Source organism: Canis lupus, chromosome 2 (genome assembly GCF_048164855.1).
Source record: "Canis lupus baileyi chromosome 2, mCanLup2.hap1, whole genome shotgun sequence".
NCBI lineage: Eukaryota > Metazoa > Chordata > Mammalia > Carnivora > Canidae > Canis > Canis lupus.
In genome coordinates, this window is record NC_132839.1 from 75,870,496 (window position 1) to 75,892,797 (window position 22,302).

Sequence of the window (22,302 nt, forward strand, 5' to 3'; positions counted from 1 at the left end):
GTCCTTCTGCTTAGGGACTGAAAAGCAGAGGCAAAACAACGTGTATGCTGTGCTACCATTTGTGAGCAAATGTATGTATCAACTTCTTTATCCTTTTGAGCTTTTCAATTCAGAAATGGTCTGTTCAGGATCCCTGGTTGGCTCAGCGGTTAAGCACCTGCCTTCGGCTCAGGGCATGATCTCACATCCCGGGATCGAGTCCCACGTCGGGCTCCCTGCCTGGAGCCTGCTTCTCCCTCTGCCTGTGTCTCTGCCTCTCTCTCTGTGTCTCTCATGAATAAATAAAATCTTTTAAAAAAATAATAAAAGTAATCAGGTAAATGGCAAAGGAGTTAAGAAGAGGGATGAACTGATGCATCCAGTGTCACGCAGAATGCCAGCCTCCCACAGAAGGAGCTGATAAAAATTTCAGGTGGGGTTTGTGGCTTATGTCAACCTTTTTTTTCTTTTTTTAAGATTTTATTTATTTATTTATGAGAGACACACAGAAAGAGGCAGAGACATAGGCAGAGGGAGATGCAGGCTCCGTGCAGGGAGCCAATGTGGGATTTGATCCCAGGACCCCAGGATCATGCCCTGAGCCCAAGGCAGACGCCCAACCGCTGAGGCACCCAGGTGTCCCAGCTTATGTCAACCTTAATGAAAGAGCACTGCTCTCAGTTCTCTTGGGCTCCAATGGCACAAAGACAGTGACTTTTCACATCTTATGGATTTTAGTGATTTCTTTTTTTTTTAAAGTAAACTCTGTGCCCAACGCAAGGCTCAAACTCATGACTGCAAGATCAAGAGTTGCATGCTCTACCAACTGAAATCAGCCAGGTGCCCCTTTAGTGATTTCTTTTAACAGATTACTTGCCTGTTAGAAAACAAAATTACATTTTTGTATTGAGTTATGAAGACCAATAAATAAAGGGAGCTACATGAATGAGGTCCAAGAATTCCCAAAGAGGTCCTGTTGAAGGCTTTGCTTGAGTCGACCAGCCACATGGTGGATGGAACCACAGTCAGGAAATAAGATAATCTTCTTTTAGATGGTGTATACTCTGGTGTGCAACCAGACCTTTGTTGATAAAGTATCAAGAGATTAAATGAGCATGGCATCATTTGAGGTCTACATCTATGTCTCTTCAGAGAGTACGCATTTAGCAACTTCGGTGGAAAGGATGCTGGACAGAAAGCTATTAAATTATGTGATGCCATGAAATCTTCCCTGGAATATGCATTTGTGCAGCAAGCAACAAAAATCAATCTCACAAACTAAGACAAAAAATTTCTGGGGGTGCCTGGGTGGCTCAGCGGTTGAGCGTCTGCCTTCGGCACAGGTCATGATCCCGGGGTTCTGGGGTCCTGGGATCAAGTCCAGTATCAGGCTCCCTTCAGGGAGTCTGCTTCTCCCTCTGCCTATGTTTCTATCTCTCTCTCTCTGTGTCTCTCATGAATAAATACATAAAATTCTTAAAAAAAAAATTCTGAAGGAAGTCTGTGAAGTCACAGTTTGGTCAGTGTTGTGTTCTATCATCAGTATCATCTTTATCATCAATAACTCAAACGAGATTAAAGGGTTGTTCTGCTTTGAGCACCACCAGTTAACACACAAGCCAGAGGCGGGCTAATGAGGGGACACCTCAAAGAACAGAGGAGTACAGTCGCGATGGAGTGGGCTGACCTTGTGGATGAAACAAACCCTGAGCTGGTAGCCGAGGTAAATGTCTTATGTGGGAGAATGTTGACGATCACAATGATGAAAGAAATATTGAACAGACCCTTTCTTTTTTAAGAATCAATCAGGCCCGTCGTCTCTGAATTGCAACCTGAACTTCCTTCTGGAAATTTCCCAGTGCTATTTTGAAGTGGTTCTAAGAGCCACTTAGACCTGGAGCTGGCTCTCTGGTCCCTGTGCTCTCCTGCACCCTGCAGCATGTGGGTGCCCGACACCTAAGCCGCTTTAACTGGGCCTGATGGGAAGAAACCAAGAAAGAGCTCAGTTCTGGCAGGACTGACACGGGGGAGCCAGGGAGAAAGCAACCTGGGCCCCAGCACTGCTCTCCATCCTGGTGCCCACGCTCCCGGCTGGACGCCCCCAGGGCCTCACGTCTCCAGACAGCCATCCCTCCCCTGCAGTTATTCCCAATCTGCTTGGAGCCAGGACGGAACCAAGGCTTGATGCATGGCAAGGACCTGCAGAGAGCCTCCCGGAGCCAAATTGTTTTTATTTTTAATTTTTATTTATTTATTTTTAATTTTTTAATTTTTTAAATTAAACTTTTTTTTTTCCCAAATTGTTTTGAACACCAGTGTCAGGGATCGGAATTTGGTGGGCTCGAAAAGGACAAGGCCAGAAGGGGCCGTCACCGAACTGCTTGCCCACAGCGGGCGCAGCTCACCGGGCTGGTGCCACGCGGTGCTACGGGACCTGAACACGCGCGTGAACGCACACATCGGTCTTTAGAAGGTAGAAATTAGAAATCTGATGCAGATGCCACCCTTTCTAAGTCCCTCCAAAGTAGGACATATGCATTTGTTCCATCACTTAAAGCATTTATCTTTGTTTATGGATTTTTTGTAAGTTCACTTGCTGTGTTTTTGGTTGTTTGCTTTTTAGTAATCACTACACTCAACGTGGGGCTCGAACCCACGACCTCCTGATCAAGAGTCACCTGCTCTTCTGATGGAGCTGATGGAACCAGCCCGGTGCCCCAAGGCATTCATTTATTTTTAAGGCCAAGAGTTTCCAATGTCATGAAGTAACAATACTTTCCCATGTTCACGTGATGATTGAGGGGGATGGATGAGATGAACGAAAGTCGCTCTCATTTTTGTCTTAAAGAGTAACAGCTGTTACTCCACAGACCGCAAAGAAAATTCAAAGTTGGCTTGCATTTCCTCCTGCAAGGCAGTCTCTCAGACCAGACGGGATCTGTTTTTTCAGGGACACCAAGAGAAAGCGGTGTCACCTCTCCACTCCAATGGGGCCACCTACCCCAAGCAGGGGTAGCTCTTAGAAACTGACGGTGCTCAGTCCTGATCAGCACCTTACTCCCCTGCAAAACCTTTCCTGGCACCGCTGGCCACATGGTTCTGCGTGGCTTGTCCCGAGCTTCAGCTCACACCCATCAGGCTGCAAGGCCAGGCAGGATAGGAACGCAAGGCTGCCTCTGGTACCAAGTGTTTTCCCCTTACCTCCAAGGTTAGGTCTCGTGAGAGGACTAGTTATGCATTCTGCCAAAGAAGACTTGCCAATGATTTTTTTTTTAAGATTTTATTTATTTATGCATGAGAGAGAGAGAGAGAGACAGGGACATAGGCAGAGGGAGAAGCAGGCTCTTCGCAGGGGCCCGATGTGGGACTCGATCCAGGACCCTGGGATCACGACCTAAGCTAAAGACAGACGCTCAACCACTGAGCCACCCAGGTGCCCCTTGCCAAACGAAATCAAGAGTCTGATTTATTGTTGTTGATAGCGTCCTTCATGTATTTTCCACATAATTTAAAGACTCGCAGAATGAAATGACCTCAGAGATCATTTAGCAAAATCTCTTAATTTAAAAACTGACAAAATTATCACCCAAAGTCCATGGTCTACCTTAGGACTTACTCTTGGTGTTGTACGTTCTATGGGTTTGGACAAATGTATAACGATAGGTACTCACCAGTATAGTACCGTATAGAGTATTTTTACTTTCCTAAAAATCCTCTGTGCTTCACCTATTCACAGCTCTGTGCCCCTGCCCCAACCCCTGGCAAACAATGATCTTTTGTCTCCACAGTCAGGTGATAATATATCAATGTAGTTTCATTGGTTATAACAAATATACCACTCTGGTGGGGATGTTGATAACAGGAGAGGCTACTTACATCAGGGAGTGGGGGTGCGAGGGGGACATAGGATATTTCTATAGCAGTTCTAGGCTCTGCTAGACTTTGAGAGGTTAAGTGACTTGATCAAGGTCACAAAGATGCTTCACAGCAGACCATGATTGGTACTCAGGGGTCTTATGTTGCAAGCTTTATGCAACACACATTTTCCTACCTGCCATCCATAATACAAAAACTCACAAGTTTAAAAAATGTTTTTATTTTTATTTTATTTTTAAAAATATTTTATTTATTTATTCATGAGAGACACAGAGGGAGACAGAAATACAGCAGAGGGAGAAGCAAGCTCCCTGCAGGGAGCCTGATGCAGGACTCAACCCCAGGACCCCGGGATCATGCCCTGAGCCTAAGGCAGACGCCCAACGGTTGAGCCACCCAGGCGTCCCAAACTCACGAAATATTCAGTGAGCACACATGGTGTCCTATTTCTTGGAAGTACAAGTGAGAAATAGAGTTGGGGGATCTCCTTCAGTTTCAACTGAATCACCGGCTCCTGAGAGTGGCAGAGAAGCGTGGGTATGTCCCGAAGTTTATACCTGGGGTGTGTTTTTAGCATGCCCTCCTCCCCAAAATCCACACACATTTTCCAGCACCTCTGTACTTTTGTTGGTGCTGTGCTCTATGCCTGGAATCCCTCCTTCTTCATCCTCAGCTGCTACTCACTCCCAAAGGCAAAGCAGCAGTCATTCATCTCTCTTCCGTGAGTCTTCCTCTGGGCAGAATGGATCCCTCTCTCATACTTCTGAACCCTCAGTGCTTTGCAAATAACTCCATTAGACAATCTGTAAGCATTACAGTTACTCACTAGCCCTCCAGTTAGACTGTAAGCATCATCACAGCAGGGTGGGTCTCCATGGTTGCATATCTAGTAACAAACTGGGATATAGTTTATATGCTCCAAAATCTGCTGAGAGGATACAGATCTGACATTTCTTATTTCTAGAGTTTGAGACTAGAAAACATCATAAAACAAAAATATATACACAGCTTCTCTAATGAAGCAGCTGACAAAATATATCGATATTGTAGATTTAAGGGTTCTGAAAGGGCACGAACTATGTATCACTAAGATATAAAAACCTCTTTCCCTTTTACTTTAAAAAAATGATTGCCAATCAGATTGTAATTTTTCATTGTTCTGAAACTGTTGGCAACCATTTAGGTTAATAATAGTAATAATGGGCAATCATTTACTTTTAAAATAGAAAAACCAGAAAAGGACATAAAGTATATAAAGAACAGCATGGTCCTGAGTCATGGGTACTCAAAGGGAGTCATTTTAAATGGTTTTAAAGGCACTGATTATGAGGAGGGTAGGAGGCACAGGTCAAATACAAAACTGGAAAATGAAATCTAATGGTTTTAGATTTTAATCACATATGAACAAGGCAAAAAAACCCCAAATCAGCTAAATAGTTAATACTTAATAGTCCTTGCTGCCTCAGTACCAAAAATTACATGAACTTGTACCAAAGCAAACAACTGTACAATAAAATACTTTGTAGTTTCAAGTAACCAATTTTTAAAATTCAAGATTTAGAGATAAAATGAATGTTAATGTACTGCACAAAGATGGTTAGGCTGTTTTTTCCTAGCACATATATGATGCATAATGATATATTATTAGAACTAAAAAGTTTTAGGTCAAAAGAAATGTATCTTTTTAAAGTATCTTTTGCTCCATTTTAGAGGTTCTTGTAAATTCCTCCACTTTAGTCTCCCTAAACATGAATATGACATTTGTTTGTTTATATAATTTTATCTTATAAGCAGCTGACAGAAAGGTAAATATACACATATCTAAAAAGTGGCTATCCCATAATATGACAGCCCATAATTTAGTAATTGTATAGGCTTTCTGGTAGTTTCAGTTATTCATAAAAATAATTATGGAGGAGACGTATTCATGATTTATTCTGATTAAAGCATAGTAATTACAATATATTTTTGAGTTAGCTATTTTAAAAATCTTTTTTTTTTTTTAATTCAGATAATGCCCAGGCTCAACCGTGTAAAAGGAAATATTGGTTTGTTAGGTTTGTCCATCTTTTCTTTATTCACCTTAAAGGTCAACAATAGAATGAGGAATGTAGGTCTATTAAAAATGCATAAATACTTGTAGCGATTGTTCAAGTCACTTGGTCCTCAAACACACTGCTGAATGAATGATGTTCAGCTTAACTGTAATTATGCCCAAGGCTAGAATATTTTACTCTGCCTTCGGCTGCAGGTTGTACTTTTGTGGCTGGAAAAAATGTTCTTCAATAGCACTGACTAGTTCATTTAGTTCTTTCTTCAGCTGCTCAGGATCACTGGAAAATAAGGAGGAAAATCCCAGATCAGTGTATTATTCCAAAGCAGATTTTAAGTTCTCCCCACATTGGTCAAATAACATTGAAACATACCCTTAAGAGGAGGGCTAAGTCAGACAGATCAGAACCCCAGTGAGGGAAGCATGGGAATGCATCTGCTGACTTGGATGAAAAGACCCCAAGAGACAATATCCATTATTTCCCTGAAAAGATCTCCCAAGGCTTCTACTATCAACAAAATCATCTCTGTGCATTTCTTCTAAGAATTTTTAAGAAACACTTTTTGCTCTAGCTTCCCTAAAAGATCTGCCATGTTGGTACCTAACAGTGCAAAGAAAATTTTCAAGACTTCAGTTGTCATGGTCATCTAATCCTGCTAAGCTTTTACAAATGGCATCTGATAGGAACGTTTCAGCCTCCTGTTTGCCTCCAAATGACAGGAAGCTAACTATCAGCAGCTGGGTCTGCAAGGCCTTCCAGAAAGTACAGAGAATGGGAGCCTCCTAGTGGGCCTGCTAATCACACACCAGCAACTCAGATCCCCCTACCCCCACCCCAGCTTTCATCTTTTTTAGTCTACCTCCAGAATAAAAGGGTCACAACTAAAGTATAAACAAAAATCTAGGGAACTAGTTCCCTCCCCCTCTAAGGAAATCAAGTTTTCAAGCATAGGGAAAACACGCATTTACACGCAAACAACTGGAAGGGAGGTAATGATAAAAGGAGCCACTCATGTTTGCATCAGGTTCCTGGTGTTTCGAATACTTGAAACCAAAAAGCTGAATTTAAAAAACTGAATCCTGCATTTCAAACTTTCCTTCCTTCATCTTTGACTGTCTTCAATACATGCAACTTTATTTTAATGGAAATGGAAATTCTTGTAACTAGTTAAGATCATTTTTACATTGTAATAGTTCCCCTAACAACTATACAATCCATTTTATTGCAGACATTAATTCTGGCTCTCCTACAAGCTGTATGCCCTCAGGCAAGTGGCTGAGCCTCTCCAAGGCCCAGATTTCTCATTTGAAAAATTGGGATAAACGACTTTATTTTCTCAGGAGAGTTGTTGTGTAGATTGAGATAAATTATATAAAGCAATTAGCACAGAACCTGGCCCCGAAACCTCAATAAATGTAGCTTCATTAAAATTATTTTTATCCCCATTGGTGACATATAAAGTAATTACGCTTCATAAATATATATGAATCACATAGGTCATTATTTCCTTTTCCATAAATGTGTTTTGAAGACAACATTTCTCAGGAAGGCACATAATTAATAATTACTGGTTTTTTTCTAACAATATAGCTAAAATTAAACTCACCAGTGAATATACAAATATAAATACATAAATATATATCTCCTATTGGTTTTTTCTGTTAGAACCTTGCCTGATATAATTGGTATCTAAATCCTGAGATAGTGATAGAGTATTCTTGTTCTTAGGAATTGTGTATTGATGTCTGCAACTTATTTTCAGATGACTCAGGAAAAATAAAAACAAACCTACATATACAATATATGGTAAGCGACAGCAAATATTGCAAAATGTTATCAATTGTTCAGTCTAGGTTAAAGTAGGCTACTATGGCTGGCAGCCTGTTGAATGCCCATTTTTGTAAATAAAGATTTATTGGAACACAGATGTGTAAGATTTCTTTCTGCTTTTGAGCAACAGCAGAGGTGAGTAGTTGTGACCATATGGCTTACAAACTCTTAAAATATTTACTATCTGGCTCTTTACAAAAAAAGTTTGCCAACCCTTGGTCTAAGTGAGAGGTATGTGGGTACTCGTTGAAATTTTCCAAAATCAAAAGTTGGATATCTACCAAACAAAAAATATTTTTTAAAAGCAGGACATAAATTTGAAAAGCATTTTCTGGGCACCTGGGAGGCTCAGTGGTTGAGTGTCCGTCTTCTGCTCAGGTCTTGGATCTAGTCCTGCTTTGGGCTCCCCCCCCGCCCGCAGGGAGCCTGCTTATCTCTCTGCCTATGTCTCTGCCTCTCTGTGTCTCTCATGAATAAATAAATAAATAATTTAAAAAAGGTATTTTCTGTTCTAAACGATGAGTAGGTCATGGAATTCTATGAATAATGATGATATAAAACACAGTAATAGTATTAAAGTGATCAGAAAATAAAGAAACTTAGCCATGGCTTTATTGCTGTTTTACATTAGGTAGGCTGGTGACCTGCTTGAGTCCTGACAGCATTTCCATGGACTGACCTAGTGCCCAAGTCCCAATTCATAAACTGGAGTAGCGTTTCAATGAATAATAAAAGGATAATTTTTCAAAATATTTCTAGGAATTTATAAGCTAATATTTGTTTTTTTTTTTTAATTTATTTATTTATGATAGTCACAGAGAGAGAGAGAGAGGGGCAGAGACATAGGCAGAGGGAGAAGCAGGCTCCATGCACCGGGAGCCCGACGTGGGATTCGATCCCAGGTCTCCAGGATCGCGCCCTGGGCCAAAGGCAGGCGCTAAACCGCTGCGCCACCCAGGGATCCCTGTAAGCTAATATTTGAATTTAAGGGCACCAATAATCCATGTGAAAAGTGTAAAACACTAGATCCTCAAACATTAAAGAGTATTGTTATTATAAAGTCTGAATGTATTTTCACAGAGTAATGACAAGGAAGGGACAAATCGGGGGGGGGTCTTTAAGTTGGATTATTGTCCCTTTGTTTTCAAAAGAAAGAGGCCTAGAAATATGAAAATATTAAATGAGAATGAGAGTTACAAAGACATGTCTATGGAAAACCCCATTCTCAAGAGTAGCAAACAGCTTACTATGTAACACACAGGGAAACACTGATACTTGCACAATATTACAATAAAATCTTGGTAATCCAGAATGCTTAGAAAATGAGGTGCTTTATGTGTTTGCTCGAGTTGCTTACTAGCTGAGTTTTTGCTCCTGCAACACCAAAAGGTTTTGAACGGGAATCTGCAGCAAAATATAGGACACAGTCTATGACTTCTTAAATATATTTGACTGCTGTGGTATTGCAAAGCCATAATCATGACTTTGGTGGGCTGGGGCTCTTATTCAGAAAATGCAAGGCCCACGTGGATGTGGAATGCTTATCTCCCTTATGATAAAACAGTGAACATTATGAGTTCCTATATCTCTGTTTCATAGTTCTGTTTTGTTTTAGTATTTTTTACCTTGCTAACAGCAGTCATTTCTTCCTGCCCAAGGAAAGCATACCCTAACAATTCTGTCCTCACCTCTCTTATTCGCTACATTTAATCTGCTACTGGCTGGCCAATTGAAGATGCTCAGAAAATTTCCTCTGCTTTTATTTCCACAGGGTGCAAATTTAGTTCCCCAGACCAGAACAACTTTTCAAGGAGCAAAGCTTTGATTTGTAAATGTTCTAACAACTGCTTAGAGGTATCCTCTCCACTACAGTGTTGAGAGCTGGATATGTGGCTAGTCCGACCCAGGAACTGAATGGTTAACGTCATTTAAGTTTAATTCATTGAAATTCAAATTAAAAAACTGATATTTAATTCAGTTATTGGAAAATTTATGTATGTTTGAACAATTTAGGTATCAAAATCTATTTTTTTCAACTGTAAAGTTTTTGAAATTGTAATATATTTGACCCTTCAATGGCATGAGGGTTAGGGAGTTAGCAACCCTCCCATACAGTCAAAAATCCATGTAATAACTCTTGATTTCCCAAAAAGTTAGCTATTAAAAGCCATCTATTTGTATCATACTGTGTATTCTTACGATAAAGAATGTTATTAAGAAAATAAGGAAGAGAAAATATATTTATAGTATTATACTGCATTTATCAAAAAGAAAATCCACATATAAGTGGACCTGCACAGTTCAAGTTCATGTTGTTCAAGGGTCAAGTGTATGGAACAAGTACTTCTAAAAAATCTAGCATTTTAATCGAGATATGTGGTAAGCATAAAATCCTAAATGGATTTTAAAGATAGTGTGAAAACAGTAAACTATCTCAATAATTTTTATATAAATTATATATGGTATAACAATATTCTCACATATTAAAACAAGTAGAATAAGTCACTAAATTAATTTTACCTGTTTCTTCACTATTGAAAAATGTATCTAGTAGAAATTTCAAATTGCATTATGAGGCTCACATTTTCTCTTTTTTTATAGTGTCCATTAATTCCTTTTTTTTTTTTTTAAGATTTTATGTATTTGAGAGAGAGTGCATACATGTGTGCATGTGTTTGTGTGTGTGTGTGTTGGGGGGAAGGAGCAGAGGTGGAGCAAGAGGGACAAGCAAACTGCACTGAGCAAGGAGTCAGACTATGAGATCTTGAGATCATGACCTGAGTTGAAAACTGAGTCAGAAGTTCATTCAACTGAGCTACCCAGGCACCCCTCTTTTTTTTTTTTTTTTTAAATTAGGGATCCCTGGGTGGTGCAGTGGTTTGGCGCCTGCCTTTGGCCCAGGCCGTGATCCTGGAGACCCGGGATCGAATCCCACGTCAGGCTCCCGGTGCATGGAGCCTGCTTCTCCCTCTGCCTGTGTCTCTGCCTCTCTCTCTCTCTCTGTGTGACTATCATAAATAAATAAAGAAAAAAAATTAAAAAAAATTATTTAAGTGATCTCTACACTCAATGTGGGGCTCAAACTCATGACCTTGAGATCAAGGGTCACATGCTCTTCTAACTGAGCCAGCCAGGCACCCCTCACATTTTATTTTATTTATTTTATTTTATTTTATTTTATTTTATTTTATTTTATTTTATTTTATTTTATTTTATTTTTTTAAAAGATTTTATTCATTCATTCACATACAGAGAGAGAGAGAGAGAGAGAGAGGCAGAGACACAGGCAGAGGGAGAAGCAGGCTTCACGCAGGAAGCCTGACATGGGACTTGATCCTGGGTCTTCAGGATCATGACCTCGACCAAAGGTGGCGCTAAACCGCTGAGCCACCCGGGCTGCCCCCACATTTTATTTTTATTGGACGGTACTGACTTAATTGACTTTTAAAAACATTTTTTCTGATTTTTGTTACTCTGAATAGAGGAGTGCTAGTTACTGAGGGCTCAAGGGGTGTGCATCATCACATTTACGCATGCTAACTACATGTACCGTGGTTGTTAAAGTTTAAGGTGTTTTGGTACTGCAAAGTGAACTCAAGCCCTTTACCAAGGTCACAAATATGTGACTCTAAATCTATCAAACCATCAGCTCTTTGTTGGCAAGGCCTCTTTCTGCTATGGTACTTTATCGATAATTTCCAGAACCCAGCACAGACCTATGCACAGTAGGTGCTCAAAGATATCTGTTCAGTGCAGGTGCAATGGATTTTAATTTATTATATAAGAGACAGGAATGAAAAGAAGAAAACTCATTCATACTAGTCTCAAATAAAATTACTAGAAAAAGGAAACTGTATTACTATTACTGAAATTCAGAATGAAATTTTTCCCTACAAAGAAAGGCAGGACAGAAATAAGTAGGAAATCAGCTCTCCTGTGCCTGGAGCTTTACGCAGCTGTTAACATCCACAATATTGCTGCAGGTTCTGAAACAACATTCCTAATTAAAGTACATACAGGAAAGAAAGTGTTTTACTTAGCATTTGCAAAGAACCAATTAGAAGCTTTAGGGAATAACAATCACAGGTGCTGCCACCGTTTCATACCTATTTCCAGGGGGTGCACACAGTTCTGAATAGTACTTGATTTTGGGCTCCGTCCCACTGGTCCGCATGGTCGCCACACCCCCATTAGCAAAGGTAAAGGTGATCATTTGGCTGCTTTTGCTAGTAGGGAGAACCTAGGAATTAATTTACACATGTTATAAATTTAAATTGTAACATAAACTATTCTGGCTTAAATAATAGTGTTTCCCTGTATATGCAAGAAAATAAATGTCCAACAAATATACTGGGTTTAGAAAAAAAGCATATTTGGATGATATAAAGGCAATACAGAGAAATGTCTACATTTTAAAAAGCTATCATGCCGGGATCCCTGGGTGGCGCAGCGGTTTGGCGCCTGCCTTTGGCCCGGGGCGTGATCCTGGAGACCCGGGATCGAATCCCACATCGGGCTCCCGGTGCATGGAGCCTGCTTCTCCCTCTGCCTGTGTCTCTGCCTCTCTCTCTCTCTCTCTGTATGACTATCATAAATAAAAAAAAAAAAGCTATCATGCCTATTTTAAAGAAATATTTATTTATTTATTTATTTGAGAGAGAGAGAGAGAGAGAGAGAGAGAGAACACAGGGAGAAGGGACAGAGGAAAATGAAAGAGAAACCTAAGCTGACTCCTCACTGAGAGCAAAGTCTGAAGCAGGGCCCAATCCCACAACCCTGAGATCATGACCCGAGCCCAAACCAAGAGTTGACTTAACTGTCTTAACAGACTCTGCCACCGAGGCACCCCTATAATGACTATTCTTAAGAGAGATAAAATACATACATGAGCATAATAAAACTACTGGGAGTACACCAAAATAAGAGGCTTCTGCACAGCAAAGGAAACCATCAACAAACAAAAGGCAACCTATTTGCAAATAATATACCTGATAAGGGGTTAATATCTAACATATATAAAGAACTTAGACAACACTACACCAAAAAACCAAACTAATTAAACATGGGCAGAGGACCTGAATAGACATTTTTCCAAAGAAGACATAAAGATGGTTAACAGACACATGACAAATGCTCAATATCACTCATTATCCAGAAAATGCAAATTCAAAACTACAATGAGATGGCACCTTACATCTGTCAGAATGGCTACATTAAAAATGACAAGAAATAACAAGTGTTGTCAAAGATGTGGAGAAAAAGAAACACTTGTGAATTCTTGGTGGGAATGTACACTGGTGTAGCCACTATGGAAAACAATATGGCGGTTCCTCAAAAAATTAAAAATAGAACTACCATATGATCCAGTGATTCCACTATTGGGTATTTATCCAAAGAAAATGAAAGCACTAATTAAAAAGATATATGTACCCCTATGGTTATTCATAACAGCCAAGATATGGAAGCAGCCAAGTGTCCACTGAAAGATGAATGGGTAAAGAAGGTGTGATATATACATATATATCTAGATCAATCTATTGGTCTATTATCTATCTATCTATCTATCTATTTATCTATCATGGGATATTACCCAGTCATTGAAAAAAATGAGATTTTGGGGTGCCTGGCTGGCTCAGACAGTAAAGCATGTGACTCTTGATCTCAGGGTCATGATTTGAATCCCATGTTGAGCATAGAGATTACTTAGAGGAAAAAAAAAAGGAAATCTTAGCATTTGCAACAACACAGATGGACAACACAGAAGGTATAAAGTTTTTTGTTTTTCGTTTTTTTGGTTTTTTTGAGAGTATAATGTTAAGTGAATTAAGACAGACCAAAGAAGTCAAACTTTCATTCTTTGAAGATGACATGATATACTATGTGGAAAACCCAAAATTGCTAGAATTCATACAGGAATTCAGCAAAGTGGCAGGATATAAAATCAATGCACAGAAATCAGTAGCATTTCTATACACTAACAATGAAACAGAAGAAAGAAATTAAACAGTTGATCCCATTTACAATTGGACTAAAACCCGTAAGATACCTAGGAATAAACCTAACCAAAGAGGCAAATGATCTGTACTCAGAAAACTACAGAATACTCATGAAAGAAATTGAGGAAGACACAAAGAAATGGAAAAATATTTCATGCTTATGGATTAGAAGAATAAATATTGTTATAATGTCTATGCTACCCAGAGCAATCAACACATTCAATGCAATTCCTATCAAAATACCATCAACTTTTTTCACAGGGCTGAAACAAATAATCCAAAATTTATATGGAACCAGAAAGATTCCATGTAGCCAAAAGAATGTTAAAAAATAAAACCAAAGCATCACACTCCCAGACTTCAAGCTCTATTACAAAGCTGTAATCATCAAGATGGCATGGTACTGTCACAAACACAGACACACAAATCAATGGAACAGAAGAGAGAACCCAGAAATGGACCCTCAACTCTATGGTCAACTAATATTCGACAAAGCAGGAAAGACTATCCAATGGAAAAAAGACAGTCTCTTCAACAAATGGTGTTGGGAAAATTGTCCAGCCACATGAAGAAGAATGAAATTCGACTATTTTCTTACACCATACACAAAAATAGACTCAAGACGGATGAAACACCTAAATGTAAGACAGGAATCCATCAAAATCCGAGAAGATAACACAGGCAGCAACCTCTGTAACCTCAATTGCAACAATTTCTTGCTTGACACATCTCCAAAGGCTAGGGAAACAAAGGCAAAATGAACTATTGGGACTTCGTCAAGATAAAAAGCTTTTGCACAGCAAAGGAAACAGTCAACAAAACCAAAAGACAACGGACAGAATTCACAAATGTCTTATTAGATAAAGGGCTAGTATCCAAAAATCTATAAAGAACCTATCAAACTCAACACCTAAAGAATAAATAATCCAGTCAAGAAATGGGCAGAAGACATGAACAGACATTTCTCCAAAGAAGACAAAACAAATGGCCAACAGACACATGAAAAAATGCTCAACATCACTCAGCATCAGGGAAATACAAATCAAAACCACAATGAGATACCAGCTCACACCAGTCAGAGTGGCTGAAGTTAATAAGTCAGGAAATGACAGATGTTGGTGAGGATGTGGAGAAAGGGGAACCCTTTTACATTGTTCCTGGGAATGCAACCTGGTGCAGCCACTCTGGAAAACAGTATGGAGGTTCCCCAAAGAGTTGAAAATAGAGCTACCCTTTGACCCAGCAACTGCACTACTTACTAGGTATCTATCCCAAAGATACAAATGTAGTGATCTGAAGAAGCACCTGCACCCCAATGTTTATAGCAGCCATGTCCACAATAGCCAAACTGTGGAAAGAGTAGAGATGTCCATTGACAGATGAATGGAGACATGGAGACACACACACACACACACACACACACACACACACACACACACACACTGGAATACTACTCAGCCATCAAAAAACTGAAGCCTTGCAATTTGTAACGATCTGGATGGAACTAGAGGGTATTATGCTTAGCAAAATAAGTCAATCAGAGAAAGACAATTATCATATGATCTTACTCATATGTAGAATTTAAGAAACAAAACAGGATCATAGGGAAGAGAGGGAAAAATAAGATGATGCAATTAGAGAGGGAGACAAACCATTAGAAACTCTTAATCATAGGAAACAAACTGAAGGACATTGAAAGGAAGGTGAGTAGGGGGACGGGGTAACTGGTGATGGACATGAAGGAGGACATGTGAATTATGAGCACTGGGCATTATAGAAGATTGATGAATCACTGACCTCTACCTCTGAAGCCAATAATACATTATATGTTACTTCATTGAATTTAAATTTAAAAAAATACAGAGAAATACAAATCTCATATAATTTCACTCATATGTGGAATTAAAGGGACAAATGAAATGAATAACAGCAACAAAAAGAGACAAACAACAACAGAAAATATAGACTCTTCATATAGAAAACAAACTGGTAAAAAAAAAAAAAAAAAGAAAAAGAAAAGAAAACAAACTGGTAGTTGCCAGAGGGGAGATGGGTAGGGGAATGGACAAAATAGGTAAAAGGGGTCAAGTGTACACTTATCATGATGACAGCCAAGTAACATACAGAACTGTTGAATCATTATATTATTTTTTAAAAAGTACTATATACATGAAACAAGAATAGGATGTTATTTTTATTAAAAAAAATTTTTTAAAGTAGGTTCCATGTCTAACATGGGACTTGAACTCACAACCCCAACCGAGATCAAGAGTCACATGCTCTACCAACCGAGCCAGCCTGGTGCTCCAGGTGTTATTTCTAATAAAGTGGAGAATACGAGCTGAAATAGTGAATAAAAGCACTGAAAATTAACGTTGATGTAATTTCCCAAAGTGTTGGACAAGAAGATCCAGATGGACATTAGGGAAGAAGAAACAAGGAAAGTAGAGCGTCAGTCCTGGAGAGCCAGCATCTAACCAAGAACTCAGCCAGAAAGAGAGAACAGAAAATGCAGAGGAAGAAGATATTAGGAAAATAACCATCCAGCCTTCTTCTTTGAAAGAAAATTAAGAAAATTTCTCAGAACTGAAATGACTCCAAAAACCAACGACCCACCAACTGTCCAGAATGGCTGAAAAAGCAGATCACTGAAATTTTAGAAGAAAAGTTTAGCAAAAAATCCCTGAAATCTTTTCATAGAGGAAAAAACAAGCTGCATGGAAAGGACTGAATAAATACGGCATCAACACCCCTTTAGGTGGCACACAGTAGGCCTCGGCTATTTCCTGACGGAATGAAAGATCAGACCCTCACCAGCAATACTGGAAACTCTGTAACAGTGGAGCGCTGCTTTCAAAACTGAGTCAATCAAGTGTAAGGGTAGAATTAAGACATTTGCAGACCTCAATGTCTCCAAAAATTGACCTCCTATTCACTTGTTTTTAGGAAGCTACTAGAAGAGGTGATTTAGGGGGATGCCCAGGTGGCTCAGCGTTGAGTGTCTGGCTTCGGCCCAGGGCGTGATCCTGGAGACTCGGAGATCGAGTCCCACATCGGGCTCCCTGCATGGAGCCTGCTTCTCCCTCTGCCTGTGTCTCTGCCTCTCTCTCTGTGTCTCTCATGAATAAATACATAAAATCTTAAAAAAAAAAAGAAGAGGTGATTTAGGAAAATAAGTACAGCAAGAGGACGTCCAGAAGCAAAGGACCCCACCCCACAAGTGGTGAAGGGCATTCCCAGGATGACATGTGTTTACCCAACACAGAGAGAAGCTGGCTCTGTCTGGATGGAAGGACTGGGAGGGAGTTGGGTGGAAATAAAACAGAACTGATAAAATTGCATCGGACCATAAAAAGCCTACTGAGAGACATCTGAAGGATGTGGGAAGACTGGGGATTGTTACATAAAAATCCAAGAAAATGAAAGAACAGAACTATTAATTTTAGAAGAAATAATTCTACAATTTTGGGGAACCTAACCAAAGTAGACTACTTAGCTAAGTAGTCATAATAATACAAGCACAGAATCTGAATTCACCAAGTGTTGTGGCCTAAGTGTTTGTGAAGATAGGGGAGAAGGGAGAAGAGTGAATGTAAGAAATGTCAGATTTTATTTTTTAAAGATTTTATTTATTTATTCATGAGAGACACACACAGAGAGAGGCAGAAACACAGGCAGGAGAAGCAGGCTCCACGCTGGGAGCCTGATATGGGACTCGATCCCTAGACTCCAGGATCACGCCCTGGGCTGAAGGCAGACCCTCAACTGCTGAGCGCCACCCAGGCGTCCCAGAAATGTCAGATTTAAATCCTTATCTCCATAATGGAAAAGGAATAAAGTCCAACACTGAGAAGCCCAAGCATCACCATATGAGCATTTGAAATCTGGTGGTAAAATGCCAGGCGAGACAACTGAGAGGGAAGGTGGCTGTCTCGGCAAGGCAAAGAGATGGTGGGGGTTGGCGCGGCCATGTTTCACCGTGACTCTTCCAAAAATATTTCTCTTTAAAAATATATTGTGTGCAGATGGAAATTTATTTATTATTATTATTATTATTTTTAAAAATATTTTATTTATTTATTTATGATAGTCACAGAGAGAGAGAGAGAGGCAGAGACATAGGCGAGGGAGAAGCAGGCTCCATGCACCGGGAGCCCGATGTGGGACTCGATCCGGAGTCTCCAGGATCACGCCCTGGGCCGAAGGCAGGGGCTAAACCGCTGAGCCACCCAGGGATCCCCTATTTTATTATTATTTTTTAAAGATTTTATTTATTCATTCATAGAGACACACAGAGAGAGAGAGAGGCAGAGACACAGGCAGAGGGAGAAGCAGGCTCCATGCAGGGAGCCCGACGTGGGACTCGATCCCGGGTCTCCAGGATCACACCCTGGGCTGCAGGTGGCGCTAAACCGCTGCACCACCAGGGCTGCCCTGCAGATGGAAATTTAAAAAAATAAAAAGGAACTATCAAAGATGTCTAATATCTCATAAGGATATTCTTACTCTCCTTCCCCAAACCCCTGCCATTACTTAGCAATACCCTTCTGTCATATTTGAATGTTCTTTTGACTCCAGTGGAGGATCCACAGAATGTGAAGAATGCAAACTCATACTTTATAGCTAACAGCTCCCGGACATTCAGAGAATAGGGTAAACGAACTAGGAAGCACGCAGTGGCTCTCCAAGTGTGTAGCAGTAACATAAGCAGGGAACTTGTTGGAAATGCAAGTTCTTGGCCCTTACCCCAGATCTACTCATTCGGAAACACTATAGTGGGCTGCCATATTCGGTGTTTTGAGCAGGTGTGGAGACCGAGGAAAATCTGGATCCGGAGGCAGGAAGACCCAGATTTTACCACAACCGTCACCAACTAGCTGTTGGTCCTGCACTTCCGAGCACTGATTGTCTACGCGTTAGATGGTGGCATTGGTTTAGATGGCGAGTGACAATCCTTTTGGTTCTAGTGCATGATTTTTAACCTTCTGTATATTTCGATAGTTTATTTATAATACCCAAATGCCTAAAATCAGCTTCAATTAATCCCAAAATTAAATGAGTTAAGCTATTCGAAGCATAATGGAAGGTAAATACAGAAGAGTTTTAATCAATAAAAGATGTTATTACTTACAGCTTTTTTATCAGGTTGGCTATCATCATAACCAGTTGTAAGGTCTCTAATGCCAGAAATTTCAAATCTGCCACAAGTTTTTGGATAATTATTCTTCCCATCGTAGTTTCTAAGGTTTTCAAACAATTTTTTAATGGTGCCTTGATCATGGCAGATAAAATAGGAAGCTTTGGTAATATGGTAGCCATATCTATCAAAAGAAATAAAATTATAAATATATAACTTGGTGACTGTATCTACTAGTATTGTACTGTATATTTGAAAGTTGCTAAGACCACAGATCATAAAAGCTATCATCACAAGAATGAATATTTGTGATTATATGTGGTGTGGATGTTAACTCGACTTACTATGGTGATCACTTTGTAATATATATAAATATCGAATCATTATGTTATTATACCTGACATTAATGTCAATTACATCTCAATAAAAAAGTACAAATATGCAAAATGAGGAACAAATAATCTCATGTGGTGTATACAGAACATGTATCAATCAGTATATTTTAAGCTAAATGAAACGAATAACAATGACTAGCTTCAAAGGAATAATTTAGCATAAAAAAGAGGTATAACTATTGACCCCAGGTATTGCCAAACTGCTGCCTGGCCTTCGGCCTATCTTGGGAGGTGAAAGTTTCATTTAATTGCAGCCACACCACACCCATTCCTGTACGTCTTGCCATCAGCTGCTTTTGCACTACAAAGGCAGACTTGACTAGTGGCTCTAAACACGTAATAGATGTTTCACGAAAACCTTTGTCCTTTCTGACATCAGGGAATCACCCTCCTCAATTAGCTATTTCTGCAACTGATGTTCTCATTTGTTAAGGATTAACACAGTCATAAGTGATAATTAGTATTGAATAGTTAAGCATTAAAAGAAAAAGTGATCCTTTAGTTTTCAGAAGAACCCTCACCCAAAGTAAGAGGGTTAGAATATTAGTGTCACACATAAAAACATAATAAAACTTTTAAAAAGTATTATTTCAATTAAACAGAGTTAATAGAAACTTACTCAACATAAATGGCCTTTAGCTGCTGAGACAAAGAAAAATTCTTGGTTGCTAGAAAGCTAGCCAACTCGGCGCTGATGACAGCGGCGCTGACTCCATCTTTGTCCAGAACAAAAGGGCAGCACATATATCCTGCAGAAACACGTGTCATACATTCGCTCTTAGGACTGGGTTCCTTTACCACCCTGTACGTGCACATTATCTCCACGCAACTTGCCCATCGCAAAAGAGGTTGTACGGTATGAATATGTGAATGCTTCTCATTGACCACCTGTATATTCAGGAATCCAGCTCAAGGCCTAGGGGCGAGGCAGGCCTTCAAGATGTATTGGGTGAATCTAGGAGATTCTCCTCTTAGACAAACTGTTCATTCCCCAGGTCCAGCTCAAACCCCTCCGCTCACACAAATGGTTCCTTCCCAGTTGTTCTAGTCAATGCTTATTCCATCTTCTCTGAATTCCAACAGTCCTTGTGAGTTACGTCCTTCACCTTGACACCTAGCCTGTGCTCTCTTGTGTGGCTGGTAATGAGCTCGATGCACACTGCTCTAGGCTGAGGTCAGTGTCATCTTTTTCTCTCAGGGTCACTATGTAATTGATGTGCAATAAATATTTGATAAACAAGCGCAAGAAAAACATGTTTAATAAAAAGCTATAGAAAGACTGCCAAATTGTGACAAAAGGGCAAAAGCTGAGCTATTGCACACTTCATTTGATTAATTAGTTAAATGATATGTGGGAGCATGTGTGCTGCAGGAAATACAGATGAATGTTTTTTTTTTTTTTAAGATTTATTTATTGGAGAGAAGGGGAGGCACACGTGCGCACATGTGTGTGGGCACACACACACATCAGGAGGAGGCGCAGAGGGAGAGAATTTGCAAGCCGACTCCTTGCTGAGTGCGGAGCCCAATGTGGGGCTCAATCTCAGGACCCTGAGATCATGACCTGAGCCGAAACCAAGAGTCAGATGCTTAACCGACTGAGCCATCCAAGGGCCCCTGGAGGAATGTTCTTGTATAAGGTATGATAACTTTTACTAAATGGATAGCTAAAACATCCTCCACACAAACATCTGAATTTCAATTTCTATACTAGCTCCCCTTTCTCCTCACCTATACTGACAATTTACGACAGTCTTTCTCAGTCATTCTGGCTGGACTTGGGGCTGTCCTTTCAGGTGACAGTCACTTTGATGAAAGCCCCACAACCGAGTCCTCTCCTTTCCTCTGGACAGACTTCGGTCTAAGCACTTTTGGGAGAGGAGCAAACCATATCTGACTTGGAGGTCAACACCACAGTTGAGGAACTACCACAACTTCCCAAAATATGGGGGTTCCAGAGCTATAAGCACCCGTGTGCAGAACATCACTGTTTTCATCAAGGGAATGGATTCACTTTCTTTTATTAATGGCTTGGTTATTTGTGAGGTATTCTTTTTAGCTGAAAGAAAATTTGAGATGCCAAATTTAGGGTAGGGAAGTTCAACACCCTTTGAGCACCGGTGTGCTCCTGTTCTACTGTTAATTTTTTGAACCCAAATCCAAATCCCATTTATTTGCATTCTATATATTAGCTAATGCTATAATCACCATTATCACTTCTTACCAATAGCTTCTTCAAATGCAAATAAGACATTCTTCCCCTGGTCTATTAGCTGTTTGGCTCGGTTTCCCATCCACTTAAAGCCAGTTAGTGTTTCCTAAAAGGGATAACCCAAAAGAGAAGGAAATGCCTTAGACCTTCTACAGAGCAAAAGAGATTCAAGAGCAAGTCCCAGAAATACCTTACCTCAAAGTGAAAGCCTTCCTTTAAGGCAATGGCCCGCAAGATTTTGGAGGAGACGGTGCTGGACAGCATGTATAAGTCTTTGAGGGCACTGTGATCTTGGTTCTTTTCTTTCCAGGAGGTAAAAAGCCACCAGCCCAGGAGGGCCCCCAACTCATTGCCTGAAAACACTCTCCATTCACCGCTGAAAGAAAAAACAACCAATGCATTGCTGTGATCTTAAGAGAGACATTGTAAGTGACTGAGACATGACAATTAAGGCAAACAAGGCTCAAAGTGGTTCCTGCAAGTGTCCTTGTCTTTCTTGTTTAAATAACTGGTTGGAACCGTGACTGTCACTTCACAAACATTTGAGTAGTAGCTCTGTCTCAACCAGTTTGCTTAGACAAACCTCCCATCTTTGAAGAGCGAAGCTACATGAAGCTTTCAATTGTCTTTGGCAAAGGCTTTGGTTTTATTATGTATGTATGTATGTATGTATGTATTTATTAAGATTTTATTTAGTCATTCATGTGAGACACAGAGAGAAAGGCAGAGACATAGGCAGAGGGAGAAACTGGCTCCCTGCAGGGAGCCTGATGCGGGACTTGATCCCAGGACCCCAGCCAAAGGCAGACGCTCAACTGCTGAG

General features: G+C 40.0%; 1 protein-coding gene across 1 annotated transcript in view; it reads right to left on the bottom strand.

The window, feature by feature from the left end:
• Nucleotides 1–5,233: 5,233 nt before the first annotated feature.
• PGM2 (phosphoglucomutase 2) overlaps nt 5,234–22,302 on the bottom strand; it is a 38,363-nt gene continuing 21,294 nt past the window's right edge. Inside the window, exons 9-14 of the mRNA XM_072807730.1 lie at nt 21,675–21,855; nt 21,492–21,585; nt 19,887–20,016; nt 18,867–19,056; nt 11,846–11,979; nt 5,234–6,188 (exon numbers count right to left, since the gene is read on the bottom strand). Of these exons, the coding sequence (XP_072663831.1) occupies nt 6,086–6,188; nt 11,846–11,979; nt 18,867–19,056; nt 19,887–20,016; nt 21,492–21,585; nt 21,675–21,855 (832 nt within the window). The 3' untranslated portion in view covers nt 5,234–6,085. The remainder of the gene's footprint in view (nt 6,189–11,845; nt 11,980–18,866; nt 19,057–19,886; nt 20,017–21,491; nt 21,586–21,674; nt 21,856–22,302) is intronic.